The sequence below is a fragment of the Pan troglodytes genome, chromosome 2 (assembly GCF_028858775.2).
Source record: "Pan troglodytes isolate AG18354 chromosome 2, NHGRI_mPanTro3-v2.0_pri, whole genome shotgun sequence".
Classification (NCBI taxonomy): Eukaryota; Metazoa; Chordata; class Mammalia; order Primates; family Hominidae; genus Pan; species Pan troglodytes.
The window spans coordinates 8,687,707-8,708,803 of record NC_086015.1 but is presented as its reverse complement, the minus strand read 5'-3'; the positions used below and the strand labels follow the sequence as shown (position 1 = coordinate 8,708,803).

The window sequence follows — 21,097 nt, the reverse complement described above, 5'->3', positions numbered from 1 at the left end:
GCAATCACTTAGGGCTTCAAAGCTAACCCTCTGTTTGGAAGTAATGCAAGCTCAAGGGTGGCTGGATTACATTAGAAAGTTTCTCTATCCAAACACATCCATAACCTGAACACTGCATTCAGCCCATCATCTGAGATGGGAGACGCGCTGAATTAAGTCTACTGGACTTCACTGGTCCTCATACACCTAACAGCACAGTGCTTAGAGCAAAGCGTTTAAGAACACAGACAATGGAATCAGCAGATTCTAGGTGGAAACACAAGCCTTTATTACTCCCTAGCAGTACAGATTACAGTCAAAGTAAACCCCCATTTCCTTACCAGCAAAATGGAAAGAATAATGCCTATATCACAGAGGTGTAGTAAGGATGAAAATGGATGATAATCTTAAGTCGCACTAGTGCCCAGCACAAGTAATCAATGAGGGCTCCTGCCAGTGAGTCAGTTATTTTTTGCCTCTCAGGAATTACTACGTACAAATGAGCATGGGCATTAAGCCAGAGGTCTAATTTGAGAATCATCACATGAAACAACAGCTGGACATTTACTCTTGAACTGGAAATTCTTGTTGAAACAAGATGGATTGTTAATAAATTCTGTCTATCATAGACCAACATGAAAAAATAATCTCAAATCCCATGTTCCATGGGGACCAGTGGGACTTGTAACTAATATGTTTCTCTTTTAGCTTTGGTGGCCAGGAATTCCCGTGGCAAGTTTGTGGGCTAATCTCCAGTTGGGTTACAGAACGACATGGTATGCATCTCTGTGCATTTAATCTACTCTGGATTTGTCACTTTACTGCCTCTAATTTGTCTTTATACCAGTTTATTTACATTTACATCCAACAATATCATCTATGTATTTCCTGTCAACCACTACTCATTCTTTACGCAAAGATTTTGTGGTGACTTATAGGGCACTCTATAAGAGCCTATATAGGCCTTCTGAGTTTATAGAATATGCCAAATCTCCCAAATGTATGAAATAACCTTAAGGTCACATTGCACTTTACATTATTTTTGAGGAAAATAAAGTTGTCAGCTGAATGTTTCTTGAGGTTCCTAACAGGTAAACTCTCACATGATTGATATCCAACAAGTACGGTAAAAATCAATAGAACTGAACTATCAAGCCATGGACAGACACTGAAGAACCTTGGATGCATATCACTAAGTGAAATTTGCCCCTCTGAAAAGGGTACATACTGTTTGATTCCAACCATGTCACATTCTGTAAAGGGAAAACAATGGATGCAGTAAAAACATTCATGGCTGTGAAGGGTTAGCAGGAAGGACAGACAAATAGGAGGAGCACAGATGATTTCAGGGCAGTGAAACTATTCTGTAAGATATTTTAATGGTGGCTAAATGGCATCATACATTTATCAAAACCCATAGAAAATAAAATGCCAAGAGAGAACCCTAATGTAAACTATGGACTTCAGGTGATAATGATGTATCAATGTTGATTCACCAAATTGTCACAAATGTCTCACTGTGATGTAGGATGTCGATAGTGGGGGAGGCCAAGTGTGTGAGGACAAGAGGAGATATGGGAACTCTCTGGACTTTTTGCACAATCTTGCTGGGAACCTAAAACTGCTCTAGAAAATAGTCTATTGAAAAATCAATTCATCAAGCCTTTGAGGTGGGAATCACCAATATCCCTCAATGATCCCATTGATTTCTCTTTTTCTTTCTCTTTTGAGACAGGCTCTCTCTCTGTCACCCAGGCTGGAGGGCAGTGATGCAATCTCAGCTCACTGCAACCTCCATTTCCTGGGCTCAAGGGGATCCTCCCACCTCGGCTTCCCAAAGTGCTGGGATTACAGGCATGAGCTACCACTCCTGACCATCCCATTGATTTCTCATAAAGCCAAATCCCCAGTACGCCACATCTCACCGACCTGCTTGAGAATATTCTGTTCTCTCATCAGTTTCTGCCGTTCTCTGTTGGGCTTGGAGAAGACAACTTCGAGAACATCTTGACCAGAATTAGTTCCACCAGTGACGAAGTAAACCAAATCTTCTAGCAGCTTGGTTACAGACCTTAGGAGGAAAGACGCTATTAGAGACAGACGTGCTCAGTGTTCAGCAGGCTGGAAGCTTTGCCTTGGAAGCCTTCTGGACGAATGAGCCAGTTAAACAGGGGCAGACCCACACTTCCCAATTTCTTTGAAACTGACAACAGAAGCCAAGTATCAAAGAGAGTGAAAGACACAAAACATATCATTGTCCACAAAAGGATGATCACCTTTATGAAATATCAGACACAAAATTTTATCTCAGAGTAACCTCATTCCCTGACATTTAGTAATGTGGTTCTAGAGACCAACTTAGAGACAGAAAGAGAGAGTGAGGTCTTCATCACTTGATTATTATTATTATTTTGGGATGGAGTCTCACTTTGTCACCCAGGCTGAAGTGCAGTGGTATGATCTTGGCTCACTATAACCTCCGCCTCCTGGGTTCAAGCAATTCTTCTGCCTCAGCTTCCTGAGGAGCTGGGATTACAGGCATCCGCCATCATGCCTGGCTAATTTTTGTATTTTCAGTAGAGACGGGGTTTCACCATGTTAGGCAGGCTGGTCTCGAACTCCTGACCTCAAGTAATCCACCCACCTCAGCCTCCCAAAGTCCTGGGATTACAGGTGTGAGCCACTGCACCTGATCTTCATAATTTTAGAGACTCAAAAAATGAAAGCAAAAGTACTATTTCTTAAAAGTTACAAATTGAAGCCACCCATAAATGCCAAGGCCTGCTACCCCATGTTTAGCTGTTCAGAGTCACCATTCTCTCACTCCACCCCATGGATGTCAGAAACTCTCAGTGGGGGAGGGCGGCTGTGCTGAGCATGCGGGAGTGCTCACCTCCTTTCATTCTGGGTGATGGTGCCCTTCTCTAGCTTCCCAGCAATGGAGCCCAGCACCTTGCTGGCATCATTGGCAAAGTCCAGGTCCCGAACTTCAGCAGGAGAAACTGGAACTATGGCAAATGCTTCCTTATCCTCCTTCACAGGAGAGGTGCCAATCTGAAATTCAAGGTGGTCCTTGTGAGATAATCTCTTGGATGGGAAGGATAAGACTTTAATCAAATACTACATTTACGAGACACTGGCTGATCCCAAGATACTGGAGCTATCTTGCAGTTAAAATGACATAGGAAAAAAATCTACAAGGACGTACTCCAAATGGTTAACAGTTGTTATCTCTGGAAATTGGTATTATGGGGGCCAGTGCGGCAGGAAGGGGGCATTAATATCATTTTTAACTTCATTTGTTACAGGGAGCATCCAAAATTCTCATAACTAAAGAAGATGTTTGTAAATATACAGAGAAAAAGCAAATATGGAAAATGGTAATTAATGATTCTAAGTGAGGAGCATTATAAGGATAGACACTGCACCATTATTTCAACTTTTCTATAAATCTAAAAATGTTCAGTAAAGAAGTAAAAAATTTCAATGACCTTCCCCAATGCCACAACAAAAGAAAAGTTACATGACAGCATCCTTCCACTTGCTAAAAGAAAACCCCCATGTCTATTTATTTATACTGTATGACCCTGGAGACAGGGGGAAGGAGAAGTAGGGAGAGAAAGTAAAGGGGCTGGAGAGAACATTCATGAAATAAAAGTGTATATTGACATATAGAGAGAAACAAATAATAGAGATTGGAGGAAATCAACTAGATACTTGATGTACCTCAAGACAAAAGCAAACATTCCCCAGCCCAAATTATCCTTCAGACAGTCATGAAATGCAGTTGAAATCCAGACAATTGCTCAAGCATTATGGCAGAAGCCATGGAATAAACTTAAAAAGTTCTAGTTATTTCAAAAGCCCTGGGTTTGCTCCACTCAGGTCTCTTGGAGAGTATTCTTTTGTCACATTCAAGTTCGGCCATGACCACACTCTCGCCAAAGCAACAAATCTCCACAGCTCCATACTCCCTGATCTGTCCTCAAAGGAGCCCTTTCATTAGGAAACACGAGACCAAAAAGAGACAGGCAAGTCCCAGGACTTACTTTCAGCATCACGGGCTTTTCTTCTTCCTTGTCAATAGGAATATTTGTGCTGTGAACCCAGGTATTAGTACATAGGTGTCTGAGCCGAACATAAGAGTTCCTAACAGGGAAAAAAGGAGGGTTTTAGGGAAATAAATATTGAGGTTTACTCTATAGCCCCTAGTCTAGAATATAATCTATCAAAATAGAAATAGCAAAGTGGTTTCCTACTGCATACACTGGGCAGTATACATGAAGGGGCAAATGGTCCGGGTCTGAGCCACATTCTGATGCATTTACAATAGAAAATCATTCATGACGACTCTACAGTTACTGTTATATATTATACTTCTAAATATAAGATCATACTCCATGAATGAGTGTCTCAGCATAAACAGAGCATGAGACAGAGCAACAGGAAGTACTTACGGGGTATATATTAGTGCTTATAACAAGAAATAATAATACAGCAATGATTGAAATTTTCATAGGGATCAGTGAAACAATAAATGAGATCATAAAATTTCTGGAAAAAAATGAGTATTTACTAATCTTGCAGTAGGGAAAGCCTTTTGAATCATATAACAAAATATAAGATTTCTAAATTTTAAAAGTAAAAGACGGTAACTCTCATTACATAGTTTAAATTTTATATAATCTATATAGAAAAAAAAAGAACCATCATAAACAAAGTTGAAAAAAAATCACCATAGCCTGGGAAAATAAAAGAGTAGCCCATTGCATTAAAAGGTTATTACTCTACACACAAAGGGCTGTTACAAATCAATAAGAAAAATATGAATATTGGAAGTGAAAATGGGACAAGGACACAAACGGGTAATTTAATAATGAAATACAAAGAAACATGGAAGTATAGATTCAACCTCCTTAGTATAAAAGTTACACAAGTTAAAACAATATCATTTTATTGTATCATATTCCAAAGATCTAAAACCCAGTCTCAACAAGAGCTTAGGGAAGTAAGTCCTATGTATTGTTGGTGAGAGTGTAATCAAGTAAAACTCTGAAAAGAAGTCTAGCACCTTGTAGAACACAAAAAATATATCTATAATTTCATCTACCAATCCTATTTTTAGGTATTCTTCCTTCAGTGGTGATAGTACAGGTGCAAATGAGGCAAACAGATGTTCAACAAAGCATTATGTATAACAATAAAAACTGTAAACAATCTGATATCTCAATAATGGACTAGTTAATAGAATACAAATCTATTATATTCTATTGTTACAATGTAATATTAACATATTACATATTAATACCTAATATATTGTATTAATACAGTATAACAGAACAGTCCAATAATGAACCAGTTAATACAATATTAACTAGTTGATACTACAGTTATTTAAAGATGATCACAATTGACTATAACAGTTTCTTTTTTTTTTTTTCCTTTGGAGACAGGGTCTTACTCTGTCACCCAGGCTGGAGTACAGTTGGCACAATCTGGGCTCACTGCAACCTCTGCCTCCCAGGCTTAGGATACTCCCACCTCAGCCTTCAAAGCAGCTGGGACTACAGGTGTGTGCCACCATGCCCGGTTAATTTTTTGCATTTTTTTGTAGAGTCGGGGTTTTGTCATGTTGTCCAGCTGGTCGCAAACACCTGGACTCAATCAAGTGATCTGCCTGCTTCGGCCTCCCAAAGTGCTGGGATTACAGGTGTGAGGCACTGCGCCCGGCCTGATTACAACAATTATTTAAGACAATGACAATTGATATTCATTTGCTTGGAGATATGTATAAAACATAGTATTCAGTTAAAAATGTTTAAAATAGCTTATGATCCCATCTATAATAAATGATACAGTCATCTCTGTGTGACCAGAGACTTGTCTAAAACTACATAAACAAAAATGTTACCAGTAGCTACCTCTGAATGGATGAAACACAACTAATACTTCACGAGGGACCATACGTGTAACCCATAAATGACAGTGACATTTCCATTAACCAACATGGTATTGCAGAGTCAGAATTGCCCAAATAACCCTATGTGTCTTAAACATTTAAGATTTTGGGTTCTGCTACGGGACTCACTGACTTATGATATGTTGCTTAAACTCTCTGAGCCTCAGTTTCTTCATCTACAAGAAAGGGTGACAGCAATACCTATCTCTCACTGGGTTTTTTGAGAAAGATGAAATTATATAACACAAGTAGAGTACTTAGCTTTGTGTCTAGCATGCAGTCAGCGCTTAATAAGTGCCAGCCATTATTATTAATATTGTTGATTCTGTTGTTAAGAGTAAGCTTGTTTCCCTATTTATAGTCCAGTTATGTCCCCTGAAAAACGCATTCTTAAGCAGCAAAACTAAAGTTAAATTTAAAAAAATAACTAAAGATTTGTGGTTGAATGTCTCAATACTTGTTAATAAAATTTACTATGCAAACAGTGAACTTCAGGTATTTCATCTTGTAGAATTTCTTTTCAATGGTTTATTCTATTTCCATTCAATTTCCTAGTTTCCTCTACTCCCTTCCTTTTTCCCCAAACCAAGAGCTCTCCCAAGGTTTGGGAAGGAGGAAGGGAGTAGAGGGAACTAGGAAAATTGAGCTACTTGGGCTTATGGTTTGGCTTGTTTACCTAAATATAGCACTTCTCATTCAACTACTGAGAACTTATCAATGGTGAGCCATTAAAAAAATCAGTTGCCATACTGGGCAGTCAGTCTAAACCTTTCACCAAATCCTTTATAAAAATCTAAAAGAAAAGTCAGTAACGATTTGGATTCCAAGAAACCTGGTCAGGCCACCTATACCAGGCCTGATTCTTTGGGGATAAGCAACTTTAAAATCATACCTTGGGACAAGGCTGTCACCTCCACGGAGAGTGGTGGGGTCTAGCTCAAAAATGGAGGAGATGTCATTGCCTTCAGGCACAGAGACCAGGGAGTATACCATCTTTTCTTGGGCATTCCGCAACCTACTTCGAGAGGCGTCCTGATCAGGGTCTACCTGAGGAGGTAAAGTCATCAAATCAAGAACCGTGCATGCCAAAGCCTTCACTTTCTACAATTATTCCACAATCCACAGGAACGGAGAAGAAAGGATCGTGAATGTCAGCAGTTGGCAGGAAAAGGACCACAGTTACAGAGCAGTCCTAAAAGATGACAACTGGCCATGCAGCCAGGGATATTTACGCTCTACCTCTTTGTGTTGCAATAAAAATATTCCAGCCGGGCACGGTGGCTCACACCTGTAATCCCAGCACTTGGGGAGGCCAAGGCAGGTGGATCACGAGGTCGGGAGTTCAAGACCAGCCTGGCCAAGATAATGAAACCCCGTCTCTACTGAAGATACAAAAAATTAGCCCAGGCTGGCTGCAGTGGCTCAAACCTGTAATCCCAGCACTTTGGGAGGCCAAGGCAGGCAGATCACCTCAGTTCGAGAGTTCAAGGCCAGCCTGACCAATATAAACCCCGTCAATACTAAAAATACAAAAATTAGCTGGGCGTGGTGGCAGGCGCCTGTAATCCCAGCTACTTGGGAAGCTGAAACAGAAGAATCACTTGAACCTGGGCGGCAGAAGTTGCAGTGAGCTGAGATCGCGCCACCGCATTTCAGCCTAGACGACAGAGTGAGACTCTGTCTCAAAAAAAAAAAAAATCTTTCAAAAATGTGGAGTTACACTAAGAGATGACCACGGAAGGAGTGCTCTAGATGATTAAAAAAAAAAAAAAAAAAACCTCTAGGTACATCCATCCGCAGGAGCTAGGGGAGAGGGGATGTTGAGGAAACTCATCCTGCAGATTTGGTTGTGGGCAGCTGGATTCATCTACAGTGATAATTGTCTACTCACAATATGATACAGCAACTTCCCAGGAGAAAAACTAAAACAAAATAAACCTGAATCCAAGTGTTCGTAAGCAGCAACCCCAACGCAGCCAAAAGAAATATTTGAGAAGTCAGCGTAGCCCTGAAAAAGATGTCCAGCATTAATGGAGAGGGCTGCTGATGACAGGTCAGGGAAGACGGGCCTCTCCTGAGACATCAGGGATTTGGCTGAGAGCGAAGAAAATGTCTGACAGCGAAGGCTGAGGGACAATGATGAAAACTTTCCTGAGAAACTCAAAAAGCACATTCTAGGCTCCAAAGCCCATCTGCCTACAGATATTCAAGGAGGGGGCTTAGACAGGGAGCCTGCTCAGAAGAGACTGGCCGGCTCGCGCTCAGCCCGGCAACTCTACATTGCGTGATTTTCCACGTCTAACATCCTTGCGGGCTGACAGCCTCCACCTGCACCTACTGAGGAAGCACATTTTCTTTGTCACTACGGCCTGCTTGTCTTCGGCTGAAGCTCTGCCCCCTTTCCAGACAGAGAGGAAGGACACTTCACCAGGAAAACAGAAGAATCAAGAAACGGAAATCAAATCAAAGGCAAAGGAGAGCGCCTGGGAGAATCTAACTCTACGGGGCCTGAAGTGCAGGAGCACAGGGCAATAGCCTGTTAGTTCAGCTGCGGCCCCCAACCTCTATGTGTGTTTTTTTAAAAAAGGTTCTTTTAATATCCAAAACCTGTATCTCTTCCCTTTCTCACACTTTCTCCTCTCATCGCTCGTCCCTTTACTTGCACAAACCCCAGACCCTTTATTCTGTCTACGCTAAAGGAAGAATTACCTGGACAGCGACAGAACACTTCTACAACTTCAGTTTAGGAGTAAGAACTTTGAGCAACATTTGTTCTCTCCGAACCGTCTGGCAAATTACTCCACATGCCACTTTCAAAATAAACTCTGACCTGGCTATGGTTTGAGACACAGGGCTCAGCTACAGGCTGGCAGTTAAGTTTCAGAGACCTGTGGGAGTTGAGAGGAAAATCGCAATTGCACTACGTCCACTGTGTCTGGAAAAGTGACTGAGAGGCAGCGTCCTGACATCCTTTCAGTGTGCAGTCGGCGCTTGCCACCTAGTGGAAAGAAAGGCACATGTGCAGAAGCCTGGCAGAGGAGCGGGAGCCTCTGGTGGTCCTTTTTCTCCCTCTGGCACCAAGCAAGTGTCTTCAGGGTCCTGAATTTAGAAGGACGAGCACAACAAAGCCAAGTGAGGTCCAAGGCAAAAACCACAGGCACTGAAGCTGTTCTTAGGGAAACCAATCAACTCAAAAAAATTCGAGGTTTTCCATCCAAGTTTCCAAACCAAGAAGAGTATGAGGGGGGTGGGGTCCTCCCAGTACTAACACCTTGCCACCGGGCAGATCTGTGCTGTTGGCCGTGTGGGCGTCAGGTAAGATCCCCTCTCCATGCACCCCTTCTCTGCAAGCAGCCCACCCCCAATCAACATCGAAGTAGCCAGAGTGATGCAGTCTAGATCTGCACCCAAGGCTGCTGGCACATCCGCCTCTCTGACGCCAAGAAGCACGAAAACGTCAAAAGACCACTGAACTCTGAGGGAGCCTGAGATGCGGGATGAGTCTGGACCACTCTCAACGGCTGCTTCCTCCTCTGTACCAGGAAGATCCTAAAACCCACCCTAACTCCTTTTATACACTGCTGTGCAGCCCAGACAACCTGGTGGACGCAAAGGCACTAAAAATGCTAATGATCTGGGAGAACTTGAAAAATGCCACTTGTATAGATGAAGGAATTGAGGCTCAGAGAGGGCAAGTAACTTGTCCAAGGTCACACAGCAGCTCATAAATGGTATGTCTGGTATTTAAACTGCACTCTTCCTCCTGCACCATAAATGCCAGTCTTCCCTCCTGTACCAGGAGGCCAGGAGAGCAGCCCTCTACCCGCCACAGCACAAAGTTCACTTGGACATCAGCGCTCACTGAAAGGATCTGCAGCTTGCCTAATCTCAGAGGTAAGATTTCCTCCATGTCACCACAGACGGCAGCATGGAGACCACCAGATGTTGGCCACACAGAGGCAGCTCCTTCTCTTGAAATAAAGAAGGTGCAAGGACAAGAACCGTCCTATGAAACATGACGTCCCTCCCAGTCCAAGTGTTCAAACAATAACAACATGAACATGATGCAGAGAAGTTTTACCACAGAGTTCCTCATGCACTGACAGAGGGTTAAACTGGGTCAGGGTTTTCCAAGCCATATTAACTGCGGAAGCAAAGCTTTCAAAATGGACTCTAGAAATAGGGGTGACAAGGATGAAAAGAAGGAAGGTGAGCCTCGGGTACGCCAGTAAGGAGCACAAAAGGGAGGAGAGGCCCCCCAGCAAATCCACAAACCCACAGCAGGAAGGCCTCAGTTAGAGTGTCTTTCAAAGCCAACATTTCACCAAGACATAACTAGAAGGATAACCATAACAGCAGAATTCACAACACTTTCCGAGGACAATTACAATTTGAATTCCCTTCACCCAATTCCCTTCATTAAAGTGCCTTAAGAAAATCCCTCCATTTCTTTTTCAAAATCTTGCCAAAAAAAGAAAGAAACACCCTCAATACCACCTTCCATGCCCACTGCTGAGATCATCATGTAGACACACATGTCAGACACAGGAGCAACTGTTTCAATCCTAGACCAGAATCAAGCACTCCACAAGAAAACTGTCTTACTTATACCCACCCTTTCCATGTAACACAACTGCTGCCTTCTTCAACCCATAAATGTGGACACCTGAAGTCCAAAGTGTCTACGTATCAGCATTACTTGGCGATATGGTCTCCAGAGAAAGATCCATTTTGCACTTAAAATTCTAAACCATCCTATATACTAAAGCCTATTTCTGACCTTGCAGAAATCAAGGATGGATTAGCTGAGTATCTAATCACACGCCAGGTGCACTACGCCTCATGTGTTACCGCCATAGCCTCAGTAACACTATCCACCTCACATACTTACTCCCTGAAAAAGCTGTGTGAGTCATGGATTGAGGTCAACAGCAATAAGGCAATTGGTTTGAAAAGACCATCTTCTATATGAGGCATCACTGTCTCCAACCCTAGGAGTCTTCCAAGTGATACCATGAACTTCTCCAACTTAGAAATGGAGACCCCGTTACTACACATGGAAACACCATCATGAACAACAGTCCCTGGACCAATCGAGACACAAAGGACTATGGTCCCTCTCAAGGGAAGCACAGAACATGATCGTGTTTTAAGGGAGCCTAAGGTTTCTCCTTCCCCAGCACTCCGTGACCACAGTGACAATTTCTTAAATGGAGCTCCAAATCATTTGGCCGCACCCTACCAGATGAAGACAAGAAGGCTCTTGTCCATACTTACTGAGGGCTGAAACTCCAGGCATTCTTCCTCAAAGTCAGGGTCTACCTGATGAAAAAGAATCATTAGGAAATTAAAACATCCATTGCTTTCTTAAGGACTGGGCCCCACTTGCAGGAGACTTCAAGGCCTGCAAACATCCTTGAACAGCTAAGAACTTGTCCATTCCCTCTGTTCACAAAACCAGCATGCCACGACAATGACACAGGTCACATGGGTACAGCACACATGGAACATCCACCAGTCACCAAGAGACGGCTCTCAAGTATAGACAGAGGAAGACAATGAATTCACTGGCAAAGCAATAGTTAAAAGCCTGAGATGAATAAAAGATCAATACACAGTCACTGATAATCCTGCTTATTTTTAGCTAAAAATAAAAAATGTAGGCCTCCAGCAAGAGCTACATTAGCTTCAAAACATGACAGATAATGCCACCACCATTAGTCTTCAGGAAACCACATAAATCATCTCTCACAGCTGATTAGCTGGGTCTGTAATTCCCTATGGCTTTATCTCAAATTTGAACTTGGAGTTCTTGATCTTCAGTTCTTAAATATACCAAAATCATCACTTCATGTACTAGGCACCGTGGGGGGCTGAGCACACTTAAGAGCCAGCCTTCCTCGGGTCAGGCACAGGAGCAGTGCTGACACCCACCATCACCTTGGAAATCTCTCAGCAGTCTCATGGGTGGTCCCAGACAACAGTGGGGGTCTTTTGATGCACGACTAGAATCTGATAGAAATATGCATCATACATCTCCCAGCAGATCAGAGTAAAGCTCAACATGTCAGACAGTAGGATGGCTCCTTCATCTGATACAAAAATTAAAAGGTAAATTCCTCCTGTCCTTCAGCATTGAGTCTTTCGTCTCCTCAAAAACTCTTCACAGACATTTTTTTTGAGACAGAGTCTCATTCTGTCACCCGAGCTGGACTGCAGTGGTGCGATGTCGGGTCACTGCAACCTCTGCCTCGCGTGTTCAAGCGATTCTCCTGCGTCAGCCTCCCAAGTAGCTGGGACTACAGGCGTGCACCACCACACCTGGCTAATTTTTGTAGAGACGGGGTTTCACCATTTTGGCCAGGCTGATATTGAACTCCTCAGCCTCCCAAAGTGCTGGGATTATAGGTGTGAGCCACTGTGCCTGGCCCCTTCACAGACATTTAAGGTAAAGTTAATTTCTGTGATTTTTGACATTCCTACAAGTAAAAGATAAGCCACTGTCTATTCCACTAATGCTCTGAGTAGTCAAATTTCTTTATAAGATTATCTAATTCCTTATACGTCTTAGTGCTTCTGGTTCCACATATCATGTTTCCGCTGCAGCCTCAGTCGCTCATGCTAGGTGTGGGGCTGGTAGACAAGACGTGGGGAGGGTAGTATATAAAAGCGAAATGGAAAATAATACTGAAAACCTAGATCGGCATGATCTTCTAACTTACTTTCTCCCCACATCTTGATCAGCATCCCTGTCACCTACCAAAATGTGGTAATCATTTTTGACTCTTCTAGGAAAATGAATCAGAAGGAAACAGAAAAACAGGAGGAAAAGCAAGGTGACTGAGTATATTTCCCTAAGCCTTTTACTACATGATGGCTAGAGGGGAATGAGAAAAGGTGGTGAGGTGCGTCAGCCTTGAAAGAGAAAACCACAGGAGCTGCTACTTACCTCTGCTGCCAAGTAATGCCCCGTGGCCAGATGCTTGAAACGGAAAAGGCTGTTCCAGTACCCTGCTCCGCCCCGACATGGATCATGCTGGACCACCTGCAAGAATGATCAACAGGAGTCAATGAAATGTCAACCTACACTAGGAAGACATTAAATCGGAGGTATCACAAGTCATAGTTCAGGAGTGATGTTTATAAGCTAGAAAAAGAAAATCAGCATCTTCAACAAACCCATTGCCAGTGTCACATGTAACATCCAAACTCAAAAGTAAGCAGTGTCTCTCCAAAGAAGGCATCGAGTCTCCTAGTTAACATACAATGGTTGGAATAAAAACTTCAGTGGTTTTCAGGTTATTTGCCTTAGCCATAATGAAGTAGCAGATTCTGAAATTTATCTACAAAAAGCACAGCCAATAAAAAGGACTTTCGTGGAGAACTGTCAAAGCAATCTACGCATGTACTCATGTGCTAGAACACACACGCGGGCCTGTGCTCTGAAATGTGAAACTCAGGGCCTGGGCCAATGTATCAGAAAAATAAATGTCACATCAGCTTCTGGCCATGACAGAGTTAACTAGCAGTGGTATTGGTGCCATAAACAATTAGACACTGCAGAGAATAGATGAAATTGCCATAGACAACTAGAAAACTGGATAAAATATCCCAAACAACTGTGTTCACACGTTGGACAACTGGTGGTACACAATGGTGATCTCTGAGAATAGGGAAACAAACAAGGCCAGCTTGGCTATTGCTTTGATTTTCTACCTGAGGGTCCTCTCTGGATGGCAGCATAGGGAGGAAGAATCCAAGCTGAGGGCATGAAGCTCATGGAGTTAAGGAGACAGATCAAAGTTTAGGGAGACTGAGGCAGCTAGAATTTGTGAGGATGGAGTACTAATGCATACAGAATTAAACACAGAAAAAGCTCTGGAAGTCTGCACAGGAGGCTCCCTTGAGTTTTTGGCTGAACATCAGACTGCATATGCATAAGGCAAGACCCTATGAAGCCAAATGAAGAAAAACAAGGAGTCTGAAAGCTGAACTTTCCCAGAGCGCACACAGGGCTGGGAGGAGTCCTGATTCTGAAAAGCCAAAGCCGAGGGATCATGTGGAACACCCTGCGTGTTAGTTAACACATCAAAGGGGTCCCATCTTGGAAGGGGAGTTAGACTAGCCCCAAAATTAACTCTACACAACACCTGGCTGAATAAAGCTTGAAAATAAGCCTTCAAAGGAGCAAAGGGATCCACAGGTCACTTTAGTGTATAACAAAAGAAAATTCAGTACTCTTTAAAGAACAACAGACTCCACATACTCAACAAACTTGTATTACAATGTTCAGTAAATAAAGGACTAGACAAAGAATCAGAAAAATGTGACCCATGAACGCAGGACCTGTCAGACAATATCAAATGACCCAGCACATGTCTGCGTGGGTTGGTCAGGGCAAGAGAAACATTTGACTCATAAACATAATGACTCAAAGTTTTCCCATTTTGACACATACCCATAGATTCAAGAAACTCAATGAACTCCAGCAAGGCAAACACACACACACACACACACACACACACACACACACACACACACGCACACACACACACACTAAGGCATATCATAATCGGATTAATGTAAACCAGAAATAAAAAAGAAAAATCTTTACAGCAGCTGAGGTTGGGGGAGGATGCATGGCAGAGACACTATATACAAGGAACATTTTTTTAACCCATCGAATAATCACAAACGATGCAAGCCAAAAGACAATGGATCAAAACCTTTAAAGTAAAAAACTATCTACCTAGAATTCTATATCCAACAAAAAGTCCTTCAAAATGAAGGCCACATGGAGAACTGGGACCCTGACACACTGCTGGTGAGAATAAAAAATGGTGCAGCCACTCACTGTGGAAGGCATTCTGGCAGTTCCTCAAAAGGTCAAAAATAGACCAGAAGTCTGCTCCCAAGAACCTTGAGAACATATATCCACATAAAAAGTTGCATATGAATGTTCATAGCAGCAGATGACTTATTCACAGGAGCCAAAATGTGAAAACAATCCAAATGCTATTAAATGATAAATGGGTAAATAAAATATGATACATCCGTACAATGGAATATTACTTGGCAATAAAAAGAAATGAAGTACTGATACATGTGGCAATATGAATACACTTTCAACATGTTATCTGGTATGGTCTAAATGTGTGTGTCCTCTCATTATTCATAGGTTGAAACCTACCCCATAAGGTTATAGTATTAGGAGATCATTTACATTATACTTCACCTTTGGGAGGTGATTAGGTCATGAGGCCGAGTCTTTATGAATGAGAACACTACCCTTATAAAACAGACCCCAGAAAGTCCCCTCTCTTTCTGCCATGTGAGGACACAGCAGATGAACCAGGAAAAGTGCCCTCACCAGACACTGAATCTGCCAGTGCCTTGATCTTAGATTTCCAGCCTCCAGAACTGTAAGAAATATATTTCTGATATTTATAAGCAACCCAGTTTATGATATTTTATAACAGCAGCCTGATTTGGACTAAGACATCATCCTAGGTGAAAGAAGTCAGATATGAAGGACCACATATGATAGGATTCTGTTTATATGAAACATTCAGCACCGGCCAATCTATAGAGATAGGAAGTAGATTAGCTACCAAGGGCAGGAGAATGGAAGGATATTGCAGGGGAAATAGGGAGTGACTGCTAATGAGCATAGTATTTGTTTGGGGGTGATTAATAAGCTACAGACATATAATGTAAACCCTGGCTCATTACTACAAATATAAAATACATGGTGTTGTCTTCCCTCTTTTATTTTGAGGGGCACTTGACTTTCCAGAATCCATTTTAAAAAATGAGAGAAAGAACTACTCAATATCTTCCTATGAAATTCGGGAGAACAAGGTGGAAAATTGTTTATAAAATGGTATCAACTATGCAAAAATATCCTGTTCACAGAAGAACAGCTCAATGGAAGTAGGCACGTTAAGTGAGTGAAACAACACTTCACTTCTTCCCTTGTTTTCTTGACTTTCTATGTTTCCTTAGTCTGCATTATTACTTTAAACTAACTCTGAAAGATGAGGAAGTCTCCATATTTTTTGTACCAGTATCCAAATTACACATGAGAAGTGGTTCTGAGAGACTGTTCTGAATGTAAAAAACTCTGTGGCGGGGACCGTGGGGGCATCAATCTTCAATGACAAAGTTCAAGACCAAATTCTGGCTCTCAAGCAATTTTGGTTTTTGCAGGTTTTTCTTTTGCAAACAAACAGTTTTATTTCAGAAACTGAGTTCATCATTTACAAATACACTACAGCATAGTCAATGCAAATTTACAGTAAGCACATGGACAGTATTTTAACAAAACAACTTTTCTTCTCTGAGACAGGGTCTCGCTCTGTCACCCAAGCTGGAAAGCAGTGGTGCAATCTTGGCTCGCTGCAACCTCCGCCTCCCGGCTTCAAGTGATTCTCGTGCCTCAGCCTCCCGAGTAGCTGGGATTATAGACATGTGCCATCATGCCTGGCTAATTTTTGTATTTTTAGTAGAGACAGGGTTTCACCATGTTGACCAGGTTGGTCTCGAATTCCTGACCTTCAGTGAACCGCCCACCTCGGCCTCCCAAAGTGCTAGGATTATAGGCATGAGCCATCGCACCTGGCCAAAACAATTTTTCTAAAAGGTCATAGGCAAATGAGTGATCTGTTTTACCCAGAGTATTTAATTAGCTTAAAATGAGAAAATGAACCTTTTTATAGATGTTAAAGCAAAAACTCTGAAGACATAATTGTTAAAAGAATCTGACAACTGATATTTCATTCTGATGTCTCTCAAGGAGTTTATAATCTAGTAGGATTGACAGGTCCCTGTGTAGACACATAGAGTAACTAAAGGGCAAATGCATGTAGAGAGGAGGAAGAAAGGGGAAAATGGATACAGGGTGGGAATTAACAAAAACTTTATACAGATTCCTTTTTTATCATAACTGTGGAAACTTTTCTATACAATGCCCAAGATGAACTTGATCCTTTTTTTTTTTTTTTTTTGAGACAGAGTTTCACTCTTGTTGCTCAGGCTGGAGTGCAATGGTGCAATCTCGGCTCACCACAACCTCCGCCTCCTGGATTCAAGTGATTCTCCTGCCTCAGCCTCCCGAGTAGCTGGGATTACAGGCATGTGCCACCATGCTTGGCTAATTTTGTGTTTTTTAGTAGAGACAGGGTTTCTCCATGTTGGTCAGGCTGGTTTCAAACTCCCGACCTCAGGTGATCCACCCGCCTTGGCCTCCCAAAGTGCTGGGATTACAGGCATGAGCCACCATGTCTGGCTGAACTTGATTCTTACAATATCCATTTAAAAGAGTGGTAAGACAATTTTTTTAAATGGGCAAAATATCTGAACAAATATTTCACCAGAGAAGCTACACAGATGGCAAATAAGCACATGAGAAAAATGCTCAACATCGTTAACCAAACCCACACTGAAATTTCACTACACACCTACTAAATCAAACAGGGGATGCAAATCCAACCCATGCTGAAATTTCACTATGTACCTACTAGAACGAGTAACATTGAAAAGACTGACTATACCAAGTGTTGGTAAGGATATGGAAGAACTAGAACTCTTACACATTACTTATGGGAATGTAAAATGGTCCAATCACTTTGGAGAACAGTTTAGCAATTTCTTATAAAGTTGAATATATACCATGCCATACCATACCATACCATACCATACCATACCATACCATTCCATACCATACCATACCATGGCTACCATATGATCCAGCCAATCCACTGCTAGGTACTTAATTAAGAGAAATGAAGAAAAGTTACATCCATACAGAAACTTGTGTATAAATATCCCTAGAAGCTTTATTTGAAATAGCCAGAAGTTGGGAACAACTCAAATGACCATCAGCAGGTGAATAGATTAGCAAATTGTGGTGTATCCATATGATGGAGTATTATGCAGTAATATAAAGGAACAATTAATTTGATACATGCAAGAATATATATGAATCTCAAAATAATTATACTGAGTGAAAAAAAACAGAACATAAAGACTGTATACTGTATGACTCCATTTATACAAAGTTCAAGAACAGGCAATAGAAGTCTCCAGGAGGAAAAAGGAAACATTGCCTGGAAAGAGAGGCTCAAGGGACCTTCTGGGTGCTGCTATCGTTCTATTTCTTGTTCTAGGTGCTGGTTACATGGCTGAATGTATACGTAAAAATTCATTGAGTTGTATACTCTTGACTTGGGCACTTTACTATACTATACATAGGCTAGACCTCAGTAGCAACATGAAACAATTGAAGCTAGGGAGGAGGAAAAGAGAAGGCAAGCAGAGACAGAAAAATTTATCTATTCAAATTAGAAATTTGAATTAGAATTCTAATTCATGCTGCAACTACACAGAAAGGAAGGCTTGAGGTGAAGAAAGAGCTCCATGTTAGTTGAAGCTGTCCATTGCCTCTTTCGCCAAGCATTCAGAACATTTCCTCCTTTGTCCTGCAATTCTAGACTCTCCTTACAATAAATTACATGCTGTGGGCAGAATCTTCTATCTTCTTTAAGTTGCACACTGATTATGTTATTCCCTTCCTCAAACAACTTTCCAAATTTCTCCCCTGCCCATAAATTAAATCCCGACTCCCTATAGCCTGGATATATGGCCCTTCAGCCTCTGGTCTCCAAAAACAGTTTCTGTTTAATTTCCCATGCCTATCCCATGCCCTTCACCAAACAAGTTACTGAGTTTTATCCCACGCTGCCTCATGTTTCCACATTCTGCACCATTCTCTTACATGAAGTAACCTACTCCATTCATCTCTTCCTTCTGAAATACAAATCATCCTGCAGGTACCAGATCAGATGCTATCTCCTTCAGGAAGTCTTCCTTAATTCTTCACCCACCCAGACATTCACCCTCTCTCACTGAAACCTCCAGAGCATGTGGAATATGCCTCTTATCACCTTCACCATCCCCTTGTGTGTTCCAGTTATCTGGGTGTATATCTTCTCATTTCTGCCCCATCACCAATGTGGGCATCACCTATGTATCGTGTCAGGTAGACACCTGGTTAAATATTGTTGTGATAGATAAATGAGCAAAGGAAAGAAAACAATAGAAGGGATTAGATGGCTCAGAGAAAGCTATTTCTAATTTCATTTTGGAATTTGTTTCCAAAGTACTTATTCTTTCCTTCTGCACAAATATGCAGCACCATGATACGCCATGATGCACTTACTTCACTAAGCCATCCCCAACCCATTTTTGGAATAAGGTGGGTATAAGTACCTGTTTGTGACGTATATATATATACACACACATGTATTCTCTGTGTGTGTGTGTGTGTGCGTGTGTAGGTGTGTGCATATAGGTGTATAGACACATATAGGTATATGTATGTATGTATATTTGTAGAATAGATATAGAGAGAGCCTATACACAGGCTTATATCCTCTAAACCCGTGAGCCCTTTCTCCACCCTACCCTTACCTCCACCTCCCACAGGGCTTTTGAACTGGTGGCAGATGTGGCCGACTGCCGGCCCGTGGTTCTCAGGAAGACATGCTGCTTCTTCCTGTGTTCGTCACAGGTGAGAAACTTCTCCTGCTCAGCATGAAACAGCCTCACCACGTCACCCTGAAAGTCAACACAAGAAAGAATAAAGGAAAAAAGAATTTAAAAACAGAATTAGACTGCTGCCCCCAAGAAGAGCCAAGTAATGCTCAGCCCATCAAGCATCAAACTCACCCCCTTTAATATGTCGTCTTTGTTATCACTCCATTTCATGAAAAGGACTATTTTCCAGCTTGTATTGCAGTTGACGGAATTGACCTGAAACACAGATTCGAGTTATTTTTTCACGTACCCCTCACAACAACTGTGTCATCCAGCCCCCAAACTTCTCACCGCAGCCTAGGAAGCAAGGCTGTACTTGAGACTAAAAACTCTAAAGATTGACGCCACTAAAATCACAGCACCTGCAAAATCAACTGGCCTGTTGGCAGAGTTTGGCAATAAATGGTTCATTTGCACCAATCACTATGCACATTCCAGCCATGACTAATGGAACCAACCCTCCTGCCTTTCTGGAATGATATTTTCATTTTCCTCCAAGTCTCTTGTTCTGTAGCCAGAAAGAAAAGGCCTGATGAAAACAAGTACTTATAAAATGGGATGAGCCATAAAGGGAAAAAAAATGAGTCCAGTGTATACACTCGAAAATGTTAATGATCATTGTTAACAACAGCAGCCATTCTTTGTGCACTAAATCTGTGCCAGGCACTAGGTTTAGGTGCTAACATGCACAATCTCCTTTAATTCTTGGCAACATCCTAAAAAATAGGTCTGACCACCGCCCCCATTTCAGAGATAAGGAAACTGATATGCAGGGAGACCGGGTAACCAACCTGCCGTCACAGAGCTTGGAAAGGCAGACAGGATGTGAACCCACATCTATCCCACTGAAGAGTTTATGTCCTTACCCATCAGACAAATATTTATGTCACAAGGAAGTAACATCCTTGCATCCTATAATTGCTAATTTAGAGGAGAAGTAGATGTATTGCCAAAAGCAAGCTATCACTCTTGCAGGGCTGCTGATAAGCTGCAGTGTTCCTTTTTGAACAGTTAGAAAGAGGCACCCTGTATATGGAGACAAATTAGAAAAAGGTGCTCCTATGGCCAGAAAAAAATTAGTAAAAGGGGTCATCTCTGGCTTCACCAATGAAAAAACAATCCCTCAGTGATGCAAGGCTTCGCAAACTGAGCACTAGAGCGAGTATCAGCCCACATCTACTACCCACTGCACACAGCTGCACAACCTTACACGGCAGCCCTGACCCTGGGCCTGTTTCTTCACCTGCAGAATGGGCACCCTGCCCCAAGTCACTGCTGAAGTCACTCTCAGCACACGCATGCACTGGCGCCTGCCAGACCCGCTCCTGCAGGATAACCACACCCACCCACATAACTCAATGTCCTTACCTCATTGCAGCCTGGGTTATCTACCAGTTGATGGCTGCTAGCATGTAGGGGCTGACCAGCATTCACGGGGTTCAGAACCACCTTGTCACCTATGACCACCTGGAAAGGAAAGGAGCAATAGAGCTTTGCACAAAACTGATAAGGACTGCGGATTGACCACTGGGCAGTTCTAGAAGACATATGAGTCTGTGCTGA

At 42.1% G+C, this 21,097-nt stretch overlaps 1 protein-coding gene across 1 annotated transcript in view; it reads right to left on the bottom strand.

The window, feature by feature from the left end:
* Nucleotides 1–21,097, bottom strand: part of ITPR1 (inositol 1,4,5-trisphosphate receptor type 1) — a 354,044-nt gene that overhangs the window by 182,409 nt on the left and 150,538 nt on the right. The window contains exons 8-16 of the mRNA XM_054680363.2: nt 20,903–21,001; nt 19,667–19,750; nt 19,409–19,555; nt 12,888–12,983; nt 11,216–11,260; nt 6,831–6,985; nt 4,029–4,128; nt 2,873–3,033; nt 1,909–2,050 (exon numbers count right to left, since the gene is read on the bottom strand). Coding sequence (XP_054536338.1) covers nt 1,909–2,050; nt 2,873–3,033; nt 4,029–4,128; nt 6,831–6,985; nt 11,216–11,260; nt 12,888–12,983; nt 19,409–19,555; nt 19,667–19,750; nt 20,903–21,001 — 1,029 coding nt within the window. The remainder of the gene's footprint in view (nt 1–1,908; nt 2,051–2,872; nt 3,034–4,028; nt 4,129–6,830; nt 6,986–11,215; nt 11,261–12,887; nt 12,984–19,408; nt 19,556–19,666; nt 19,751–20,902; nt 21,002–21,097) is intronic.